At 45.0% G+C, this 19335-nt stretch overlaps 1 protein-coding gene across 1 annotated transcript in view; it reads left to right on the top strand.

The window, feature by feature from the left end:
• Positions 1-3518: 3518 nt before the first annotated feature.
• Positions 3519-19335, top strand: part of GNPTAB (N-acetylglucosamine-1-phosphate transferase subunits alpha and beta) — an 83704-nt gene continuing 67887 nt past the window's right edge. Inside the window, exons 1-2 of the mRNA XM_063447195.1 lie at positions 3519-3769; positions 14924-15009. Coding sequence (XP_063303265.1) covers positions 3641-3769; positions 14924-15009 — 215 coding nt within the window. The 5' untranslated portion in view covers positions 3519-3640. The remainder of the gene's footprint in view (positions 3770-14923; positions 15010-19335) is intronic.

Below are 19335 nucleotides of genomic sequence, written 5' to 3'. Positions count from 1 at the left end.
AAAGTCCAGAGTGGTGCTATACAGGCAGGTATAGAGCAGAGAGGTTGTATGGATTAAGCAGGTGTAAATCAGGATGGCAGGATAAAGATGGATAGTTGTAAAGTTCAGGTTGATACTGTGCAGATTGGAAGTCAAGCAGGAATGCAGAGTTGTTCAGGCTGGTATGGAGCAGGTTAGTAAGTAAAGCAGGAATGCAGAGTTGTTAAGGCAAGTCTGGAGCAGGTTGGTATGGAGCAGGTTGGTATGGAGTAGGTTTGAAGCCAATAAGGTAAGTCTGGAGCATGTTGGTATGGAGCAGGTTTGAAGCCAAGAAGGTAAGTCTGGAGCAGGTTGGTATGGAGCAGGTTTGAAGCCAAGAAGGTAAGTACACATTCAGGCAAATCAACAACTTCAATGTAAACAGGGCCGGTGCAAGGATTTTTGGGTACATAGGCGAAGATGTATTTTTCCGCCCCCGCCCCCCCCCACCCAAATAACATCTTCACCTATGTGTCTCTTAACCAGTCCCCTCCCTTCCCTGTCCCTTAGTGTTCTTCTTACCTCTCCCCTCTTTTCCCTGTCCCTTGGTGTTTCTCTCCCCTCCCCTCCCTGTCCCTTGGTGCACCCCCCACCCCCTTAGTGGTCGCACTCCCCTTCCTGGTGTGAATCCTGCTTTTCTTGTAGCATTGCCGAGTGGAGGATATCCCCTACAGAAGCTTCAATTTTCTGTACCTGGCCGGACTGACAGGGAGTGCTCTCTCAGTGAGCACCTCCAGTCAGTCTGGCCGGGTACAGGAAACAGAAGCTCCTGTACTGCGCTCCGCCACGCTACACTCAGTGTTGTATACACACTGACAGTCACACACACTCAATGACAAACACACAGACTCACTGATCTGACACACACTCATTCATTGACACACACACACACTGATTGACACTCATTGACAGACACACTGATAGTCACACACAGAGTCAATGACAAAGATACTCTCACTGATTTGACAGACACTCACAAACACACACTGACAGACACACACATACACTGACACTCATATACACACACACACACACTCATACAATCACTCACAGACACACACACATACACTCACACACACACTCACTCATGCACACACTCACAGACACACAGTCACTCACAGACACACATACACTCACACACAGACACACATACACTCACACACAGTCACTCACAGACACACAGACAGTCACTCACAGACACACATACACACTTACTCACTCACACATACACACATACACTCACTCACAGACACACATACACTCACACACAGACACACACACTCACACACAGACACACATACACTCACTCACTCACAGACACACATACACTAACTCACAGACACTCACACACAGACACATCACATACACTCACTAATTATTTTAATAAATAAAAAATTTCCAACCAGCCTCCCTACCTAGAGAGCTGGTGTGGATGAGGAATCATTCCCTGGGGTCCAGTGGGGCTGCTGGGCAGCGTGCGGCAGTGCTGTGATCAGACGCGGCGAGGGAGCTCTAATCTCACCGCTCTGCTCCCTCGCGCGCTGTCTGTTGATGTCGCGGGAGCCGGAATATGACGTCATATTCCGGCTCCCGCGGCATCAGCAGACAGTGCGCGAGGGAGCAGAGCGGTGAGATTAGAGCTCACTCACCGCGTCTGATCACAGCACTGCCGCACGCCGTGCCGGGGGTCCAGAAGGTGGCCTGGCAGGAGGGAGAGCTTCCCTCCTGCCGGTCACTGAAATATTGCGCCCCCGGAGCCAGTGCGCCCTAAGGCGGCCGCCTGTGCCGCCTTATGGACGCGCCGGCCCTGAATGTAAAGGCCACGGGGTGAGTTGGGTGTAGCCTTTTGTAGCTGAAGTAATCAAACCTTTACAGTTGAGTTTCCAGAACTAGAGGCAAGGGAGGCCACTAGTGGTAAAACATAATCAGTGTAGGAACTTGGTTTTAAAGGAACACAATAAACGGAACTAAAGTCTTGTGATACAGAAAATCAACATAAATTTCACCCTACCAAATGCACCGTCCGTTGCAGACTTTTCGAGGCAGCAAATGTAGCTCATTTAATTGATTGTCATCTTCCGTACCTAGTCAAAGAAATCTCCATACATTAAGCATTCATTGTATGCAATATCATAAAAAATTGGTTCATTAATAAAAAAAAGAATTATTGACTCCTCAAACCCTACTCTGAAATTTGCCTCACCCTGTACAATCTATCACTGTGACTTTAAGCTAACAAGTCCTGGTACTAGAATAGAAGAATTTTGTTTGGACAAAAAAGACAATCTGGAAAAATTCTTAACTCGCTAAATTCAAGAGACAGGATTATTCAGTAAACTGTATTTTCACAAATTAAATCCAAATACTAAAACTAATAATAATAACTAGTATTTATATAGCGCCTTTCTCCCAGTGGGACTCAAAGCGCTTTTCAGCGCACGCTCTCTGAGTTAACCAAATCGGCAGCTGAATAGTAATAAATGTTATTATTACCCAATTGATTAGTGCAAAAATAGCCAAGTTTTTACTACGGTTGATTTGGAGCTATTTTTTGCTTCGTTTTTTTTCCAGTCGGATTTAATTTGCGAAAATTTGGAGTTCCCTGGTTAGTTCAGAACAATTCACATTTTATTGAACAACACTGTATGTGTTCAGTGCATGCTATGCAAAATTTGCCCTCTAGTGGGCAATAGTAAAATTAATATTATTACTAGAATTCATAAAGGGCGAAAACATTCCAAAGTGCTTTACAGTTATAGAAAGGGGATATTTGACATATTTCACAAGTAAACAGCATGCAAAAATGAAGACAAGAGCTGAAGAACACATTACATCACCAATTAACATTAAAGGGACACTATAGTCACCTGAACAACTACAGCTTAATGTAGTTGTTCAGGTGAGATCTATAGCTCCCTGCAGGCAATCTAATGTAAACACTGTATTTTCAGAGAAAATACAGTGTTTACATTGATTAATAGGAATACCTTCAGTGGCCGTCACTCAGACGGCCACCAGAGGGACTTCCTATCATGTATGGCCCTAAAAAGGCCATGTACACGTCAGACTGTGTGCGCGCCTTCTCTCTCCTTAAAAAATTAAGCCAGCTATGCTTCTATTTCCGCTACTTTTGCCTTCAATTTTAAATTCTCTTTGAATTCTTACTTTAGTGAATAACCCTGTTAAACTACTTCAAGGGCCCTTCCTCAAATGTACCCTCCCCTGTAACCACTTCTAATGGAGCACAAGGCATTACTGCATGAAGTAACACAAACATAATATCCAAATGTCTGAGCTAAACAGGTACTGTTATTGTAGTGCCTGGTAACATTTCCTCCAGCAGTGTTACAAAGGACAAGAACTTCTAACAGAAATCGTGTTTTTTTTTGGCATCGGCCTTCCATTCGTTTTGACTAGGTGTGGAAAGAGCCTTCCTTCGCTGATTGGCTGCTGCGGGCGATCGGCGCTCTGCTGCTCCGGTCTAGTTCCGGGATGCGCTTACTGCCAGCCTCTCTGTGGGCTTCACGTGACCCGGCTCTTGGCTGGCTGGTTGGCAAAGGCAGGCTGCTGGAGTAGCAGCAGTGGTGGCTAGAGGTGGGCGAGGGATGCAGCCCGGCGTGCCATGCTGTTCAACTCCCTGCTGAAGCTTGTGCAGAGACAGACCTATACCTGCCTGTCCCACAGGTATGGGCTCTATCTCTGCTTCGGGGGCATGGTCCTGATGATCGTCTCCGCCCTGCAGTTTGGAGAGGTCTGTAACCTTTACCCTACTTCTCCTGTCTGTCAGATAAAAAGGGTGGCCGAAAGGTAGATCACCAGCTGCTGCAAACTCCTTTAGGCTGGCTGAGCATTGTAGGTGTTGTGGTATCACAGCTGCAGGGTTTCCCCCACCAGCTGTAACAGATCCCTTCCTCACCAGCTGCTGCTTGAACTGCAACTCTCATCACCATTGCATTAGCTGAGGATGATGGGAGTTGTCCACAGACATGCTAGATCTTTGCAATCCAATACATATATAATTTGCTTCCATGTGTGAAGTGCTAGGACATATATATATATATATATATATATATATATATATATATATATATATATATATATATATATATATATATATATTGTGCTGAATACTGGTTAGAATGATTCAGTCTTGCACACAATGTTACTGAAACATCTGTCTGGAGCAGTGTGAATTATATAGTTTATTGTTGTGCAGTGTGTGTGTGTTGTGTTTTTTATTATTATTATAAATGAAACACTCTTAATTCTACTAGAGAAACCAAGGGTAATTTCTTACTTTAGTGTGTTTTGGCCTTGATGTAATATTTTCGCAGTTTTTTTTTTTTTTAATTTATTTTTTTAAATATTTAATTTTTTTTATTTTTTTTTTATAAAACGGTAAAAAAATGTTTGTTTTTTTACTAAATATTACAATATAAAAAAAAATGTATAAAACTATATCAAAATATTTATATATTTGATTGATTGTGTAATCATTTGAAAAGCTTATCCTGTATCTGGAGCATTTTCCCACTGTAGTATTTTATTCCGAGTGCAGTACTGTATTCACAAACACAATCTTTTTGCAATGTTGCCAGAAACTAGGCAGCTTTACCTCAAGTTACAAAGAGCTCTCTGGCAATTCATCACTGTAACTTCTAGCTATGTCCTCTGCAGTTAACACTTTCCTGCCTTCAGGTTTGCTTAAATACTAAATTAACTCCTACAAGGATATAGCTTATGCTGTTAACCTTTTACTTTCCTTACACTAAACTACCAAAAAAACCAACCCTCTTATTATTGTGTGCCCTAACTACCCGATACATGAGCTGTACCATAGGGCATGAGGTATACAAAACTTCCAACACCTGATATTGACATGGGATATACTATAACAAACGTATATCATCAAGGCGATGCGTACCGTATTACATGGGAATTGGAAAGCTACCGTAGACCGTTTGTACAATATTACACGAATTGCAGCATGCTATTAAGAAATAAGTAGAATACAACATGTATTCTAGCAAGCTACCAGCACATACACACTGTACGACATTGTATGGTTGTAGCAAACTACCAGGATTAAATATATATAATGAACAGGGTACATTATACCAAGTCACTGTGTTAGTTACACCACAGTACCATGCTTTTTGTGCCTGTCATAAGCTGTGTTGCAGAAATCAATAAACCCTGGTTTAGTTAAAGTTATGTAATATTAGTTAATTTAGTTAAAGTTATGTAATATTAGCTGATATCGTTGCATGTAGGAATAAATGCTGCACTATTTTGCAGCAGTTGTGCAAGTTCAAAAGTGAAGCAATTGCCACAAAAACCAGTTGAATGTGATCTGTTCATTACTCCACGTTTAGTATTATGTCACAGAGTTCCTTGTTAAAACCCTAATTTGCCCATTATGTTCTTAGGACAGACCACTTCTCCAAGGGGTTGTATTTGTTATTGCCAGGCTATATAATTAGCCGGTTTGAATAATATCAACATTTATAGAGTATGAAGGCACCTGCCACATTAGGACTTAACCACCAAGAGAAGCTGGATTAGTGCAAAGCAAAACCATGTTTATTTGCCTCAGCCAATAAGTGCAGGCTTGGATCTGTTGTCTTATACACACACAAATTAAGTTCTGAGAAATTCCTTCAACAGGATCTTTCCCAAGTTAAAGCAATCTCTGTTGTGCATTGCACACTAACGCTACAGTTTTTATATTTATATATATATATATATATATATATATATATATATATATTGTATATGTGAGTGCAACATTGCTTCTTACCAGACTCAATCTCGTTTAGAACGTTATGCTCTAATGCCTGCATTAAAGGGACACTATAGGCACCTAGACCATTCAGTGCTCATTGAAGTGGTCTGGGTGCACTGTCCCTGTCCCCTGTAGTCCTTAAATGTAAACCATTGCAGTTTTAATGAAACTGCAATGTTTACATTGCAGCACTAAGCCTCTAGTGGAGGTCTACCAGACAGCCACTAGAGGCTCTATCGGAATTTGACCAGACTTTTAGTTGCCGAACTGATGCTAGACGTCTCATCCTCTGCATGAAAAAATCCAGCGTCCATTAAATCCCTATAGAAAAGCGTTGAGGTAGCTATGGGGAGGGCCTTATGCGCTCGCCGTGCATGCGCATTAGCCCCCTGTTGGAGGAGGCGGAGCTCTGACCCAGTGCCGATGGACATTGGGGGAAGGGGCAATGGAACTATAGTGCTAGGAATACAATCTTGGTGCTTGGAGTAAACTTTTTAAGTAAATAGGAGAGAGACTGATCTATGGACTGTGGCTGCGGCGTGGGAATATACCGCCCTTCAATCCTGGGCAGTTTCAGACATGAATGTCCAGATCTGCTTGTGTTTGTTACATTTTACAGTAGTTGGAATGGCTGGGAACTATATCTGGATTTTTTAATATTGGGTTCATTATTACTGTAATATACAGTAAAGGATATATAGAACACTGAAGTATGTGTTAGGGGAAATACCTTCAGTCTCATGGTTGCACTGCTCATCATTGCATATCCTCAACTTGTAGATAAGTAAACAATATATGTCTTGAGGTTAAAATAACTGCAAATTAATATGAGAAAATACTTTATGGGATATGATCTACTAAAAATCAAATGGATGCTAAATGAACCCAAATCACTTCATCTTAGCGACATGGTGTAGGAGCAGTGCCCCTGCCATTTTCACCCTGCAATGTGTGTTTTGTAAGAATTTTCAATGTTTTCATTGCCCAGTTAAAGACTCCTAGTTGCTGTCCTACTAGGGGTGCTTTTCTTAGTAGAGAACATTTGATTGGCGCAGCACAGTGATTTGCCTGTCAATGCTTTCCAATGCGGAAGCGTTGGATTGGGGGAGATTATCAATCTTGATGATTTCAGCCAAGAAGATGGGGCACAATGCGAAGTGTTGAAAGGTCAGAAAATACTTTTTATTTATTGCACATGGGGGGTCACACATGAAAAATTTTTTTAGAGCACTATAGCGTAAGGAACATGTTTGTATTCCTTACTCTGTAGTGCATTAAAAAATAATTGCCAAAATAATCAAGCACTGGCTGTAACTGAGCTTGAGAAAGTGTCCAGATTAGTATTATTCACCTAAATTTTGCAATTCGGTTGTTCTTGTCTTTATTCCTTGTAGAAGCTATTAAAGTAAATTACCAAAAAGAAAAAAAATGATTTGGTGTACTTTTGGAGAGGAAACATTAGTTGATTATGTGTTTACTTATGCTTTAAGTTCTCTGTGTTGTACAGTCATTGATATCCCGCAGCCCCCTCGTGTGTCTCTCTCTCTATCCCGCAGCCCCCTTGTGTGTCTCTCTCTCTATCCCGGAGCCCCCTCATGTGTGTCTCTCTCTCTATCCCGGAGCCCCCTCATGTGTGTCTCTCTCTCTATCCCGGAGCCCCCTCATGTGTGTCTCTATCCCACAGCCCCCTGGTGTGTGTGTCTCTCTCTCTCTATCCCACAGCCCTCTGGTGTGTGTGTCTCTCTCTCTATCCCACAGCCCCCTTCGTGTGTGTCTCTCTCTATCCCGCAGCCCCCTCGTGTGTGTCTCTCTCTATCCCGCAGACTCCCCCGTGTCTCTCTCTCTATCCCGCAGACTCCCCCGTGTCTCTCTCTCTATCCCGCAGACTCCCCCGTGTCTCTCTCTCTATCCCGCAGACTCCCCCGTGTCTCTCTCTCTATCCCGCAGACTCCCCCGTGTCTCTCTCTCTATCCCGCAGACTCCCCCGTGTCTCTCTCTCTATCCCGCAGACTCCCCCGTGTCTCTCTCTCTATCCCGCAGACTCCCCCGTGTCTCTCTCTCTATCCCGCAGACTCCCCCGTGTCTCTCTCTCTATCCCGCAGACTCCCCCGTGTCTCTCTCTCTATCCCGCAGACTCCCCCGTGTCTCTCTCTCTATCCCGCAGACTCCCCCGTGTCTCTCTCTCTATCCCGCAGACTCCCCCGTGTCTCTCTCTCTATCCCGCAGACTCCCCCGTGTCTCTCTCTCTCTATCCCGCAGACTCCCCCGTGTCTCTCTCTCTCTATCCCGCAGACTCCCCCGTGTCTCTCTCTCTATCCCGCAGACTCCCCCGTGTCTCTCTCTCTCTATCCCGCAGACTCCCCCGTGTCTCTCTCTCTCTATCCCGCAGACCCCCCCGTGTCCCTCTCTCTATCCCGCAGACCCCCCCGTGTCCCTCTCTCTATCCCGCAGACCCCCCCGTGTCCCTCTCTCTATCCCGCAGACCCCCCCGTGTCCCTCTCTCTATCCCGCAGACCCCCCCGTGTCCCTCTCTCTATCCCGCAGACCCCCCCGTGTCCCTCTCTCTATCCCGCAGACCCCCCCGTGTCCCTCTCTCTATCCCGCAGACCCCCCCGTGTCCCTCTCTCTATCCCGCAGACCCCCCCGTGTCCCTCTCTCTATCCCGCAGACCCCCCCGTGTCCCTCTCTCTATCCCGCAGACCCCCCGTGTCCCTCTCTCTATCCCGCAGACCCCCCGTGTCCCTCTCTCTATCCCGCAGACCCCCCCGTGTCCCTCTCTCTATCCCGCAGACCCCCCCGTGTCCCTCTCTCTATCCCGCAGACCCCCCCGTGTCCCTCTCTCTATCCCGCAGACCCCCCCGTGTCCCTCTCTCTATCCCGCAGACCCCCCCGTGTCCCTCTCTCTATCCCGCAGACCCCCCCGTGTCCCTCTCTCTATCCCGCAGACCCCCCCGTGTCCCTCTCTCTATCCCGCAGACCCCCCCGTGTCCCTCTCTCTATCCCGCAGACTCCCCCCGTGTCCCTCTCTCTATCCCGCAGACCCCCCCGTGTCCCTCTCTCTATCCCGCAGACCCCCCCGTGTCCCTCTCTCTATCCCGCAGACCCCCCGTGTCCCTCTCTATCCCGCAGACCCCCCCGTGTCCCTCTCTCTATCCCGCAGACCCCCCCGTGTCCCTCTCTCTATCCCGCAGACCCCCCCGTGACTAATTTCCTCTCCTCCCTCCCCCATGAGTCTTATCCAGCAATGTTCATTTTGGCAGCAAATTTCTATTTAGTTTTGGTCATAGTCTTTTGACTAAAAATCAATTTTAGTTTTAGTCGTATTTTAGTCATCTGAATTGTTTTAGTGTCAGGTGACTAAATCTCCAAAATTTTAGTTGACTAAATCTGACTAATAGTTGTTAGTAGACAAAATTAACACTGCTTACTCATTGCCAGTAGGTAATGTGACTGGGACCTGGCTGTTCACGGTGCTTTGTGTTAAATATGAGCAGCAATTTAGTGCTGTGTACACAGTGCATGTAAAGTATTGGTGAGCAAGTCAAACAGGATTCTGGTTTTGAAGGGAAATAGCAATGACCTTTCACCACACAGAGTTAACCGTTCAAATGCATGTTGCAAAACACTGGATAAATGCCATTATTGTTTACATTCCGTTTCTAGAAAGCCATTTAGTGTGGTTTACAAACACGTGACCAGTTTAACAGCTTTGGCAGAAGAATTATAGGAATGCTGCATTAAGGGAAATATTTTACCATTTAGTAGATAACCCCTTTCCCCCTCTACACAGACTTTGTCTGAGAAGCCTTTCTGATGTAGCTGTGAGTTGGGCCGTAGCTTTTCGTTACCAAAGTCTGCTGTACTACAGCTTGTTGAGAAGTTTCAGGAGTGTAAGCCATACCCCCTAACTTTGGCATTGCAAGTAAAAGGGGCAGGCCACTGATGCAATTTTGTCACTGGCTCCATTTTAGTGCCCTAAGTAGTGCTAGTATGTCTAATGATCCACTTGTGCTACACTTTTTGGGGATACCGGTAGTTCTGTGGAGTCCCCAAAAACCCGGACACCAGGGAACAAAGTTGGGACATCGAGACAGGACCTAAAAAATCGTGACTGTACCGGCAAAATCGGGATGGTTGGGAGGCATGGTTTAAGCGCTTGTGTGTGTGCACGATAAGAGTTGTGTTACTGTACACAGCTCTTCAATACTGCCTGCCTACCAGACTGCCTCTTTTGCCCCTGCAACTTCATTTAGCTCAGTGGAGCTAAAAAATAACAGAAGACAACCTGCCCAGCTGTCTGACAGCCGGGTAGATGTTACATTATCGATTTATAAAGTAAAGATTTTTACTGAGCTATAAAATGGGGGGAAGAAAAAGAGTATCTACACACTTAAAGCTATTCAGCTAGCTGAAGGACTGTATGTAAACTGTAACGTGTTTCTTTAAGCTGTTTGAAAAGCTAAGTTTTTTTCACATGAAACCTCTGCAGTTTCTGATTTATCCAACATTGCTCATTGTGAAACTCTTTCTGCACATTAATATGTCATTTATATCACGCAATACTGGTAATCTGATTTAGGGCTTTTTTCCATTGTTGTTGCTACTTTTTATCACTACTTGGTAAATGGCTGTCACTACTTTAGGCGAGATGCAGCTTGCTGTCTGGCAAATTTTACAAGTAGCGTTGGGGAGAAAGTCTACATGACTTTGCTCACTGTGACAAAGTACCACAGTTGCTATGCATTGTGAGTTGTGGATCTAAGGGTACACTTTCTGGGCACACTGGGCTAATGGCACAATGAGCACAGTGGTCATTAAAGGAAAACTTGAAGTCGCTGGATGTCTTCATGTACAGCTTGAGGACATCCAGTGTTGTTTCACGGAGTAAAACTCTGTGTAAATTAAAGGGACACTATAGTCACCTGAACAACTTTAGCTTAATGAAGCAGTTTTGGTGTATAGAACATGCCCCTGCAGCCTCACTGCTCAATCCTCTGCCATTTAGGAGTTAAATCCCTTGGTTTATGAACCCTAGTCACACCTCCCTGCATGTGACTTGCACAGCCTTCCATAAACACTTCCTGTAAAGAGAGCCCTATTTAGGCTTTCTTTATTGCAAGTTCTGTTTAATTAAGATTTTCTTATCCCCTGCTATGTTAATAGCTTGCTAGACCCGGCAAGAGCCTCCTGTATGTGATTAAAGTTCAATTTAGAGATTGAGATACAATTATTTAAGGTAAATTACATCTGTTTGAAAGTGAAACCATTTTTTCTTTTTTCCATGCAGGCTCTGTCAATCATAGCCAGGGGGGGTGTGGCTAGGGCTGCATAATTTACAATTACCAATGGCACGCGGCAGGGATGCCCCCTCTCACCCCTGCTGTTTGCGATTTCCCTCGAACCCCTACTACAAGCGCTACGAGAGGACCCGGGGATAGAAGGGATACGGATACGAGGGGAAGAGTTCACAGTGGCAGCATATGCGGACGACGTTCTGCTAACGCTGACAAATCCTGAAACATCCATAGAAGCCACACTAACTCTAATACAGACCTACTCCACATTGAGCGGATATAAATTAAATGCAACAAAAACAGAACATTAAAATTAATCTCCTCCCCAGATTTCTATATGTGTTTCAGACCCTCCCGATACCGTTTCGCAGGCAGGACCTCAGGGCCCTCCAGGGGGCGGTGGACTCCTTTGTGTGGAACGGACGCAAACCGAGGGTGCAAAAAGCTACTCTCTACGTCCCCAAACAGGCCGGGGGACTGGGCCTCCCCAGCTTTACACACTACCTTACAGCGACACACCTCGCCCAAATACAACAATGGCACCTACCGCCAAACCAGAAATGATGGGTGGACCGTGAGCACATGATTTTTGGGTGGGACCATCCCTCACTATATATGCGGCTACCCAGGTCACAGAGACCACTGCCCCCACCAACGGCCCCAGCAATCACATACTCACTAGATCTATGGGACAAGGTGAGAGACAGGTTTGACCTGTCCTCCTTCCTGTCCCCAAATACCCCCATCTGGAGAAATAAACTCTTCCCCCCCCCCCCCCCCCCCCCAGGACTGACCCCTGCACACTTTGCCAACTTTGAAAGGCGAAACATATCCAGACTGGGACACTTGTACTCTAACAATACAATCATAGCCTATGAAGATCTACCAGACCACAATACACTAACCACATTCGACCACTTTAGATATATCCAACTCAGAAGCTTTGTGTCCACACCCATCATAAAAGAGGCGGGCACGGCCCCACTCACGCAGTTTGAAAAAGATTGCATGATACACCCGACACGAAAGGGCCAAATCTCAAACTTATACTCCACCCTGGCGACACATTCAACACAAGTTACACTCCCATACATAAAGGCCTGGGGAAAAGACTTGGGCCCACCAGACGACCCCACCGACTGGTCAGACATCTGGAATGCCACAGCCACTATATCCATCTGCGTAATGCAAAAGGAACAGGCCTACAAAATGCTATTTAGGTGGTACCTTACACCCCACAAACTAGCCATTATGGCCGTAACCCCATCCAACCTATGTTGGAAGGGATGTGGTGAAGTGGGGACCTTCCTCCACTGTTGGTGGACCTGCCCCAAACTGCAGCCCTTATGGCACAGCATTACCACCCTGATCGCTAGACTGTTCGATAGAACATGCCCAATGGACCCATGGATGCTCTTACTGTCCAAACCCATAGACTCATTCTCCAGAGCAGAGAACAAACTAATCGCGAGAATAGAATTGGCTACACGCCGAGCAATTGCAGAGGTATGGGCCACACTACACATCCCCACACACACGATCATTGTGCACAAGATACAGGAGTGCGCTAACATGGATAGCCTTACAGCCCAGATACACGAGACCACCAAACAATACCACAAGATCTGGGACCCGTGCCTCTATGGAGACACCACCCTGCCCTGGTAGACGGTACCCGTAATCCAACCACCTAAACTGAACTGACCCGCTACCACCCCATCCAAGCAGCTTCACTGTTTCGAAGAGACCCCGGAAACTACCACGCCCTCACCACCCAACATTTGGCACATCACCCTGGGCCGATGGGGTTGGGGACCCGGAAAACCGGTCGATGCATCCGTACCCCCTATAAACACCTACCTATTAACAGATCCCCCCACGACCTACCCTCCCCCTTGGACTGACCCTCCCCAACCCACACAGCTCATGCATCCGGGAGACCGACGCGGCCGACGACGGTCCCAAACCCCCTGGTATGCCCCGATGCCTGTCTTAACCTTACATAAAAGCCTGATGTACAGATGTATGTTATGAGATGATACCATTGGAACTGTACCGGTATTTACCCTACTTTGTACCCTCCCTCCCTTTCTGATTCTGTAACCCTCATCCCTACCAACCACGTTCCCTTTAAAAACAAAGTTTAATCACTATACTCGTGACTGTAATCATTTGTTTACAGATATGCATCCTGTGTTCTATCAGGAAACTTATAATATCTTGTTAGTGAAAAATAAATGGCTGTTTTAAGTTCTCGTGTGAGCTAATCTCCAAAAGTATCATCAGCAAATAAACGGAAGAAACGGTTAAAACAAATGTAGGAAGTTTCAGAATTCTGTTATACTTTGCTGAACAGAATGCTGTATATTAACTGTTAATATATTAACAATGCAATATTTCTTCAGAAATACCTGTGAATGCAAAGATATGATAAAACTATCATAGGTAGGGTTGGTATAGAGATTTCAATTACCGTTCTCTTTTGTTACTAGTTTATCTTTCTTATTTCAGTATTATTCTAATATGGAATTTGCAGCTTTCATTTTACCCGCTACAATAAAACTAAAAATAATTGGGTTTATAAATGAAACCGAGAATTATGTTGATCTTAAAACAAAACAAAAAACACTCCTTTATAGACCTAACATTTTTAGTTATTTTGTAAATTCATCACTGTTCCTGAATGAATGAACAGCCTCTAGTAGTGTATTTACTGTCTGCAGTAAGTGGTGTTCTTTTCATTAGAGATTTCTCCAGGCATTTCTATTTGCTGTCTAGTGAATTGACTCTAAAATGTTTAATTATTTTTATTACGCAACCTGTTAATTACATAATTTAGTAAAATGACACTCCAAACAACATAACCACTGCATCCTGCTGGAGCTATGCCACGGTAATATGTCAAACTACTTGAGTATAGTTTGACAACTTAGCTGGGTGCCCTAGGCATCTGCACCGCATCTTCTCTTTTCCAGCAATAGAAGCCAGATGTCTCCATAGAACAAAGCATGGCTAATGCAGCACCGGATGCATTTGGTGAGGCTGTAGGACCCCACCATAACCACTACAGCATGCTGTAAAAGTGTACTTTCAAACTGTTTTTTGTAAACCAGACTGTTTGCAGCAATATCAGGAGAGGATGCCCAGCACCCTAGTTACGTAGTGTATGTACAGGTGCTGAGTGCTTACTGCAACACAACATTTGCAGTGGTGCAAAGTTACTATGGTTCTTAGAATTCCCCATAAAGTTACTTCAACAAAAAACAGTGAGGCCAGCTTCTGCAGCCCGATGCTCCCTTGCTATGGGAGGAATGACGACATGGGGGTAGGGTCTTGCCTCCGTTATGACTGTCATGAAAATGCTGTGCGTACTGATGTCAGACGTCTAGAGTGCACAAGTGATATTAGTCATCCTGGAACTCTTCTTCTGGGCTGGGTAATAATTTCCCAAGGACACTGCTGGAGGCACAGCTACACTTCTAGCAGCAAAGAGATTAAACTTTAAATGTGCAGCTTTTATTGCAGAGAAATCCTCTAATACAGGCTCCAGGCACCATGACCACTTCAAATTGCTGTAGTGGTCATGGTGCTTGGAGTAAATCTTTAACATCCTTACGTCACTTAGCAAAGATGTTGTTATGGCTATGTAAACAACATGTGTTTGCATTATATAAGGTATTAGTCAAATTTCTCAGTAACATTTCCCTGCTAAGGAACTCTGATTGTAGATGTTCTTTGTCTTCGCCATTAATACAGGAAATGCTATTTGTTATGCAATGTTTATGAAATAGTATGGGACATAAACAAATGTATCTATCTGTTACAGGTTGTGCTGGAGTGGAGTCGGGACCAGTACCATGTATTATTCGACAGTTATAGAGATAACATTGCCGGCAAATCCTTTCAAAATCGGTACACAATTTAAAAAAAAATTTTTACAGTGTGTTTACAAAATTTATAATGCTCTATAATTATTTAAATATCTATATACTATTTACACTTTTTTCCAAGGCTCTGTCACTTTTGTTTCTTTTAATTTTTCTTTTTGTTTTTTATTCAGTTAGAATACCAGTTAAAGGTGAACAGTATTTTTATGGGAAATTACTGTGAAAGTGTTTTTAAATTTATATATGCGGGCTCTATCAAGAGCAGCCTTAGGCCATTAGGCGCCCTGTACGAATAGTCTTCACGGTGCCTCCCCTCCCCCAACAAGTTGCCTGTATACAGTAACATGCACAGGCAGACAGTCACACAAACCGTTACATGCAGACACTCAGACACGCTCAGTAATCGGCAGACCGTCATACACACTCGGTTACAGGAATGCAGACACTCACGCACGCTTATTGGCACACACTCAGTTAAAGGCAGATAGTCACACATACAGGCACACACAACGGCACAGCTACAGCGACACACACAATTGGAGTCACCCACAGTTACAGTCACACACACACACACAGGCAGACAGTCACACACACACACACAGGCAGACAGTCACACACACACACACAGGCAGACAGTCACACACACACACACAGGCAGACAGTCACACACACACACACAGGCAGACAGTCACACACACACAGGCAGACAGACACACACACACACACACACACAGGCAGACAGACACACACACACACACACACACAGGCAGACAGACACACACACAGGCAGACAAACACACACCGGCAGGCAGTCGCAGGCAGTCACGCAGGCAGACAGTCTCTCACACACACACACACAGAGGCAGGCAGTCACACACACACACACAGAGGCAGGCAGTCACACACACACACACACACACACACACACATTATGGCTGGAAGAGGACTAGATGCAGTTGGTTGTTGGGGCAGCAGGGACTCCTTCCTTCTTCCCTCTTCTCGTGCAGCAGTTTCCAGGGGTAGGTATTAGACCCGCCTCCACTTCGCGATAAGCCCCGCTCATTAAGCTCCGCCCCCGCTGCCATGATTTATTTTTAATTAAAAAAATAATAAATTTTATATACCCGGGTGGAGAATAATGAAATCCTCCACCCGGGTACCTATTTTAGCTCCCCTACTCTGCTGTCACCCGGCCATGTGCAAGCTGTGTCGGCCACATGGCGCCCCCTTGTCCACGGTGCCCTGTGCGGCCGCCCTTCGCACACCCCTAAGGCCGGCCCTGAGAGCAGATGTTTAAAATCCTGTTTAAATGGCACGCAACCCCTGTCTTTCTGTATAAAATTGGTAAAAATCCGACTGATCTTTGTTGGAGGGCTTGTGGACAACAAGGGACATATCTCCATATGAGGTGGGAGTGCCCACAAATTGAAAGTTTTTGTAAAGAAATAAAAAAACCTGGTGTTAACAATACTAGAAGAAAACATTGCGCTAAATCCTTGGATACTTTTATTATCCAAATCTATAACTGGTCTACCTAGACATATGCAGAAACTGTTACACTTTATTGCCTTGACAGCAAGTAGATGTTTAGCCGCCAGTTGGCTAAAAACAGATTCACCATCTATCAGAGATGTCCACTTAAAACTTGAAGAAAACTTTATAATGGATGACTTAACATCAATAATTAGACCTTCTTCTTCTTTCATTAAAGTCTTGGGATCCATGGAAGGCCTATATAAAAAGCAGAGACATACCTAGGCAGAGAGTGTTATTCCCTTTATTACAATTGTAGATTAAGCTAGCTTTAGTGTACCTATAATCTTAATTTTATTAATGACAGGAGGCGAGTATTTACTTAAGTCTCTCTTTACTAGAACTCCACAGCAGCACAGAAAAACAACCAATCAGAAAAAAGTTAGGTACTATAAAACTCCCCTCCCCATGCATCATTTCCTCTTTCAAGCTGCGACAAAACAGAACAAAAGGCAGAAAAACATAATGGGGAGAAACGAAGTCCTAGATACAATGAAGTCCATCCTCCGAGAAGAACTGCCACATCAGATAGTGTTGATGGACTGTAAACTGAAACGAGAGAAAAACAGAATCGAACAGGTTGATTATCCAATTAAATGTACTCTGAACAAACATGCAGGTACCCAATGTAGCAACCAAAATTACCTAAATGTGCAGATATCCCAGCCCTACTATGAAAAACAGATATAGAAACAATAGACAGGTAGCAGAGACAAACAAGCAGAGTTGCATACGTACCTGATAATCTAAACTATGAAATTAAACAAGGGAGGGATAAGAATGGGTGGGAAATACTCGCCTCCTGTCATTAATAAAATTAAGATTATAGGTACACTAAAGCTAGCATAATCTACAATTTTATAACATGACAGGAGGCTTCGTATTTGCTGTTTCAACGCTCAGTCCACCAATCCAACGCTGATTGTGTCGCTGGTACCTATTCCAGGAGATATCAGAGTAATCCTAATTGGACTTTCCAACTGCGATAAACGACAGTAGACTGATCAAAGAAGATGCCAGCCGACAAAGCATCTCAAACACGGAAAAAAACACCATCCGCTGAAAGATCCATTGTACGTGGCGTTGCGACCTGTTTCCTATCAGTCGGTCCACGAGCTGGCAAGCTGACCTATCAGCCATTTTCCTCTAGCAGTAAAAATCGAAGGTCATTTGCGGACTTAGGGACGCGATAAAAACTGCCACCCTGTCTCAACTCTTCATCTCCAATCTCAAGGAATGCGTCTAAGTCCACCACCAATATCGCAATAGAATCGAGTAGGATCTTTCGTTCCCTCCTGGTCTACCCGGTGAGATGTCTCATTCGAGATAGAGTAAAGACTCCAAAAAGGCGTCTATTCAGGGTTCCGAACTGAACTTGTGTGGAGAAACGGTGATCGACTATTCAGGGAGTAGTGAATTCCAGAAATATTCAAAAGGGATGGGAAGCGTAAAGCGGAGTGGAGATTTCCATCCAGATATGTCCTCGGCTAGGAATGAAAGATGTACGGATCCAATGGTGATTGGGACCTGTAAACCACGAAGCTGTAGTGAGTGAGTGAGATAATCCGATTACCCATAGTACGATCCTGTTCCATGCCCGACCTGTCAAAATTTGTGTAGGGGTTCCTGGTATACACGCCACCTACAAGATAGGGTAAAATATAGTCAGACCCTTAGGTCCCTGTACCCCTGACTGTCCAGGCACGTAACTCCCAGAGTAGACCCTAGGTCAAGGGACCCAGGAATGTGAGTTTGAAATTGAAGCCAAAGTCTCCCTATAGAGGGATACCTCCCTTCTTATCTTGGAGTCCCGCATACAACATCGCGTTCTCCAATGCGCAGGCAAGGCGTAAAGTACCTTAGTTCACGACAGGCGACTCCAGAGAGCAGATACAGCGAAAAAAGGAAGGGTCTAGCTTCAGCCGTCCGAACATGTGGTGTCCTGTTAGAGAAAATCGGCAGCCCTATCTGAGTCTGCTACCCTCCTGAGCTCTACTCAAGCGGCAGGATGTGACCCGACATTGATGTGGGAGTCGAGGCACACCAGGTACCTCCCTAGAGTCTCGTAAATCTCCTTGACAGTAGATGAAAAGGTGGGTTAGTGCGAATCCAAAACAAGACGGCTCCCGTGAGGGATCTATAGAGTATAGACGGAGGGCCCACCATCTCCAAACCCTGTGCACCAGGTACGTGCTCTGAGGAGATGGGGCATTCCTGTCATCTTATCCCAAGATCGTAATGACCGGGGAATTCAAGACAACCGGGGTGTCCGGTCGTACCATGCGATCCATGCGTACGGTTTACCTTCAGACCGGGTAGTAGGCCTTCCCTAGTCTTGTTTAACCTAACAAGGCAGTGCCCGTTTGCTCCATGAAGGTCTCCGTATCTCCTGTCGACTTGATATGGGAGAAACTGTCCGCGCAGTTTTTTCGAAATGGTCTGGATCTCCAAAACAGAAAACAATTTTCTTTTTTATGGTGCAGAATCTACCAAAATCTGCATTCTCGGAATACCTGAGGCTCATCCGTTAGCCGTACCATCTCCAGGAGTGTGCGTAAATAAGTGGGAGACTCCCCCCGTTATACCCCTTTGAGTATTTCTCGCGCGTGGTACAGTGGTCGGGATCCAGTAGATCCATTACAGGAGATAAAATAGGGGATCCAGTCTAAATATGTATATCATGCATGACCAGGCAGTCCTCTATAACGAGATCAGTAGCACGGTCTTCAGATCTAATTGGATGCAGGAGGGGCGCCCCTCTATGCAGTCATCAATGTCTTGCACGGGTACAAGCCCGTGTGATGAACAAATGGACGGT

The sequence above is a fragment of the Pelobates fuscus genome, chromosome 3 (assembly GCF_036172605.1).
Source record: "Pelobates fuscus isolate aPelFus1 chromosome 3, aPelFus1.pri, whole genome shotgun sequence".
In the NCBI taxonomy this organism is placed as follows: Eukaryota; Metazoa; Chordata; class Amphibia; order Anura; family Pelobatidae; genus Pelobates; species Pelobates fuscus.
This window is presented reverse-complemented; position numbering and strand designations above follow the sequence as displayed.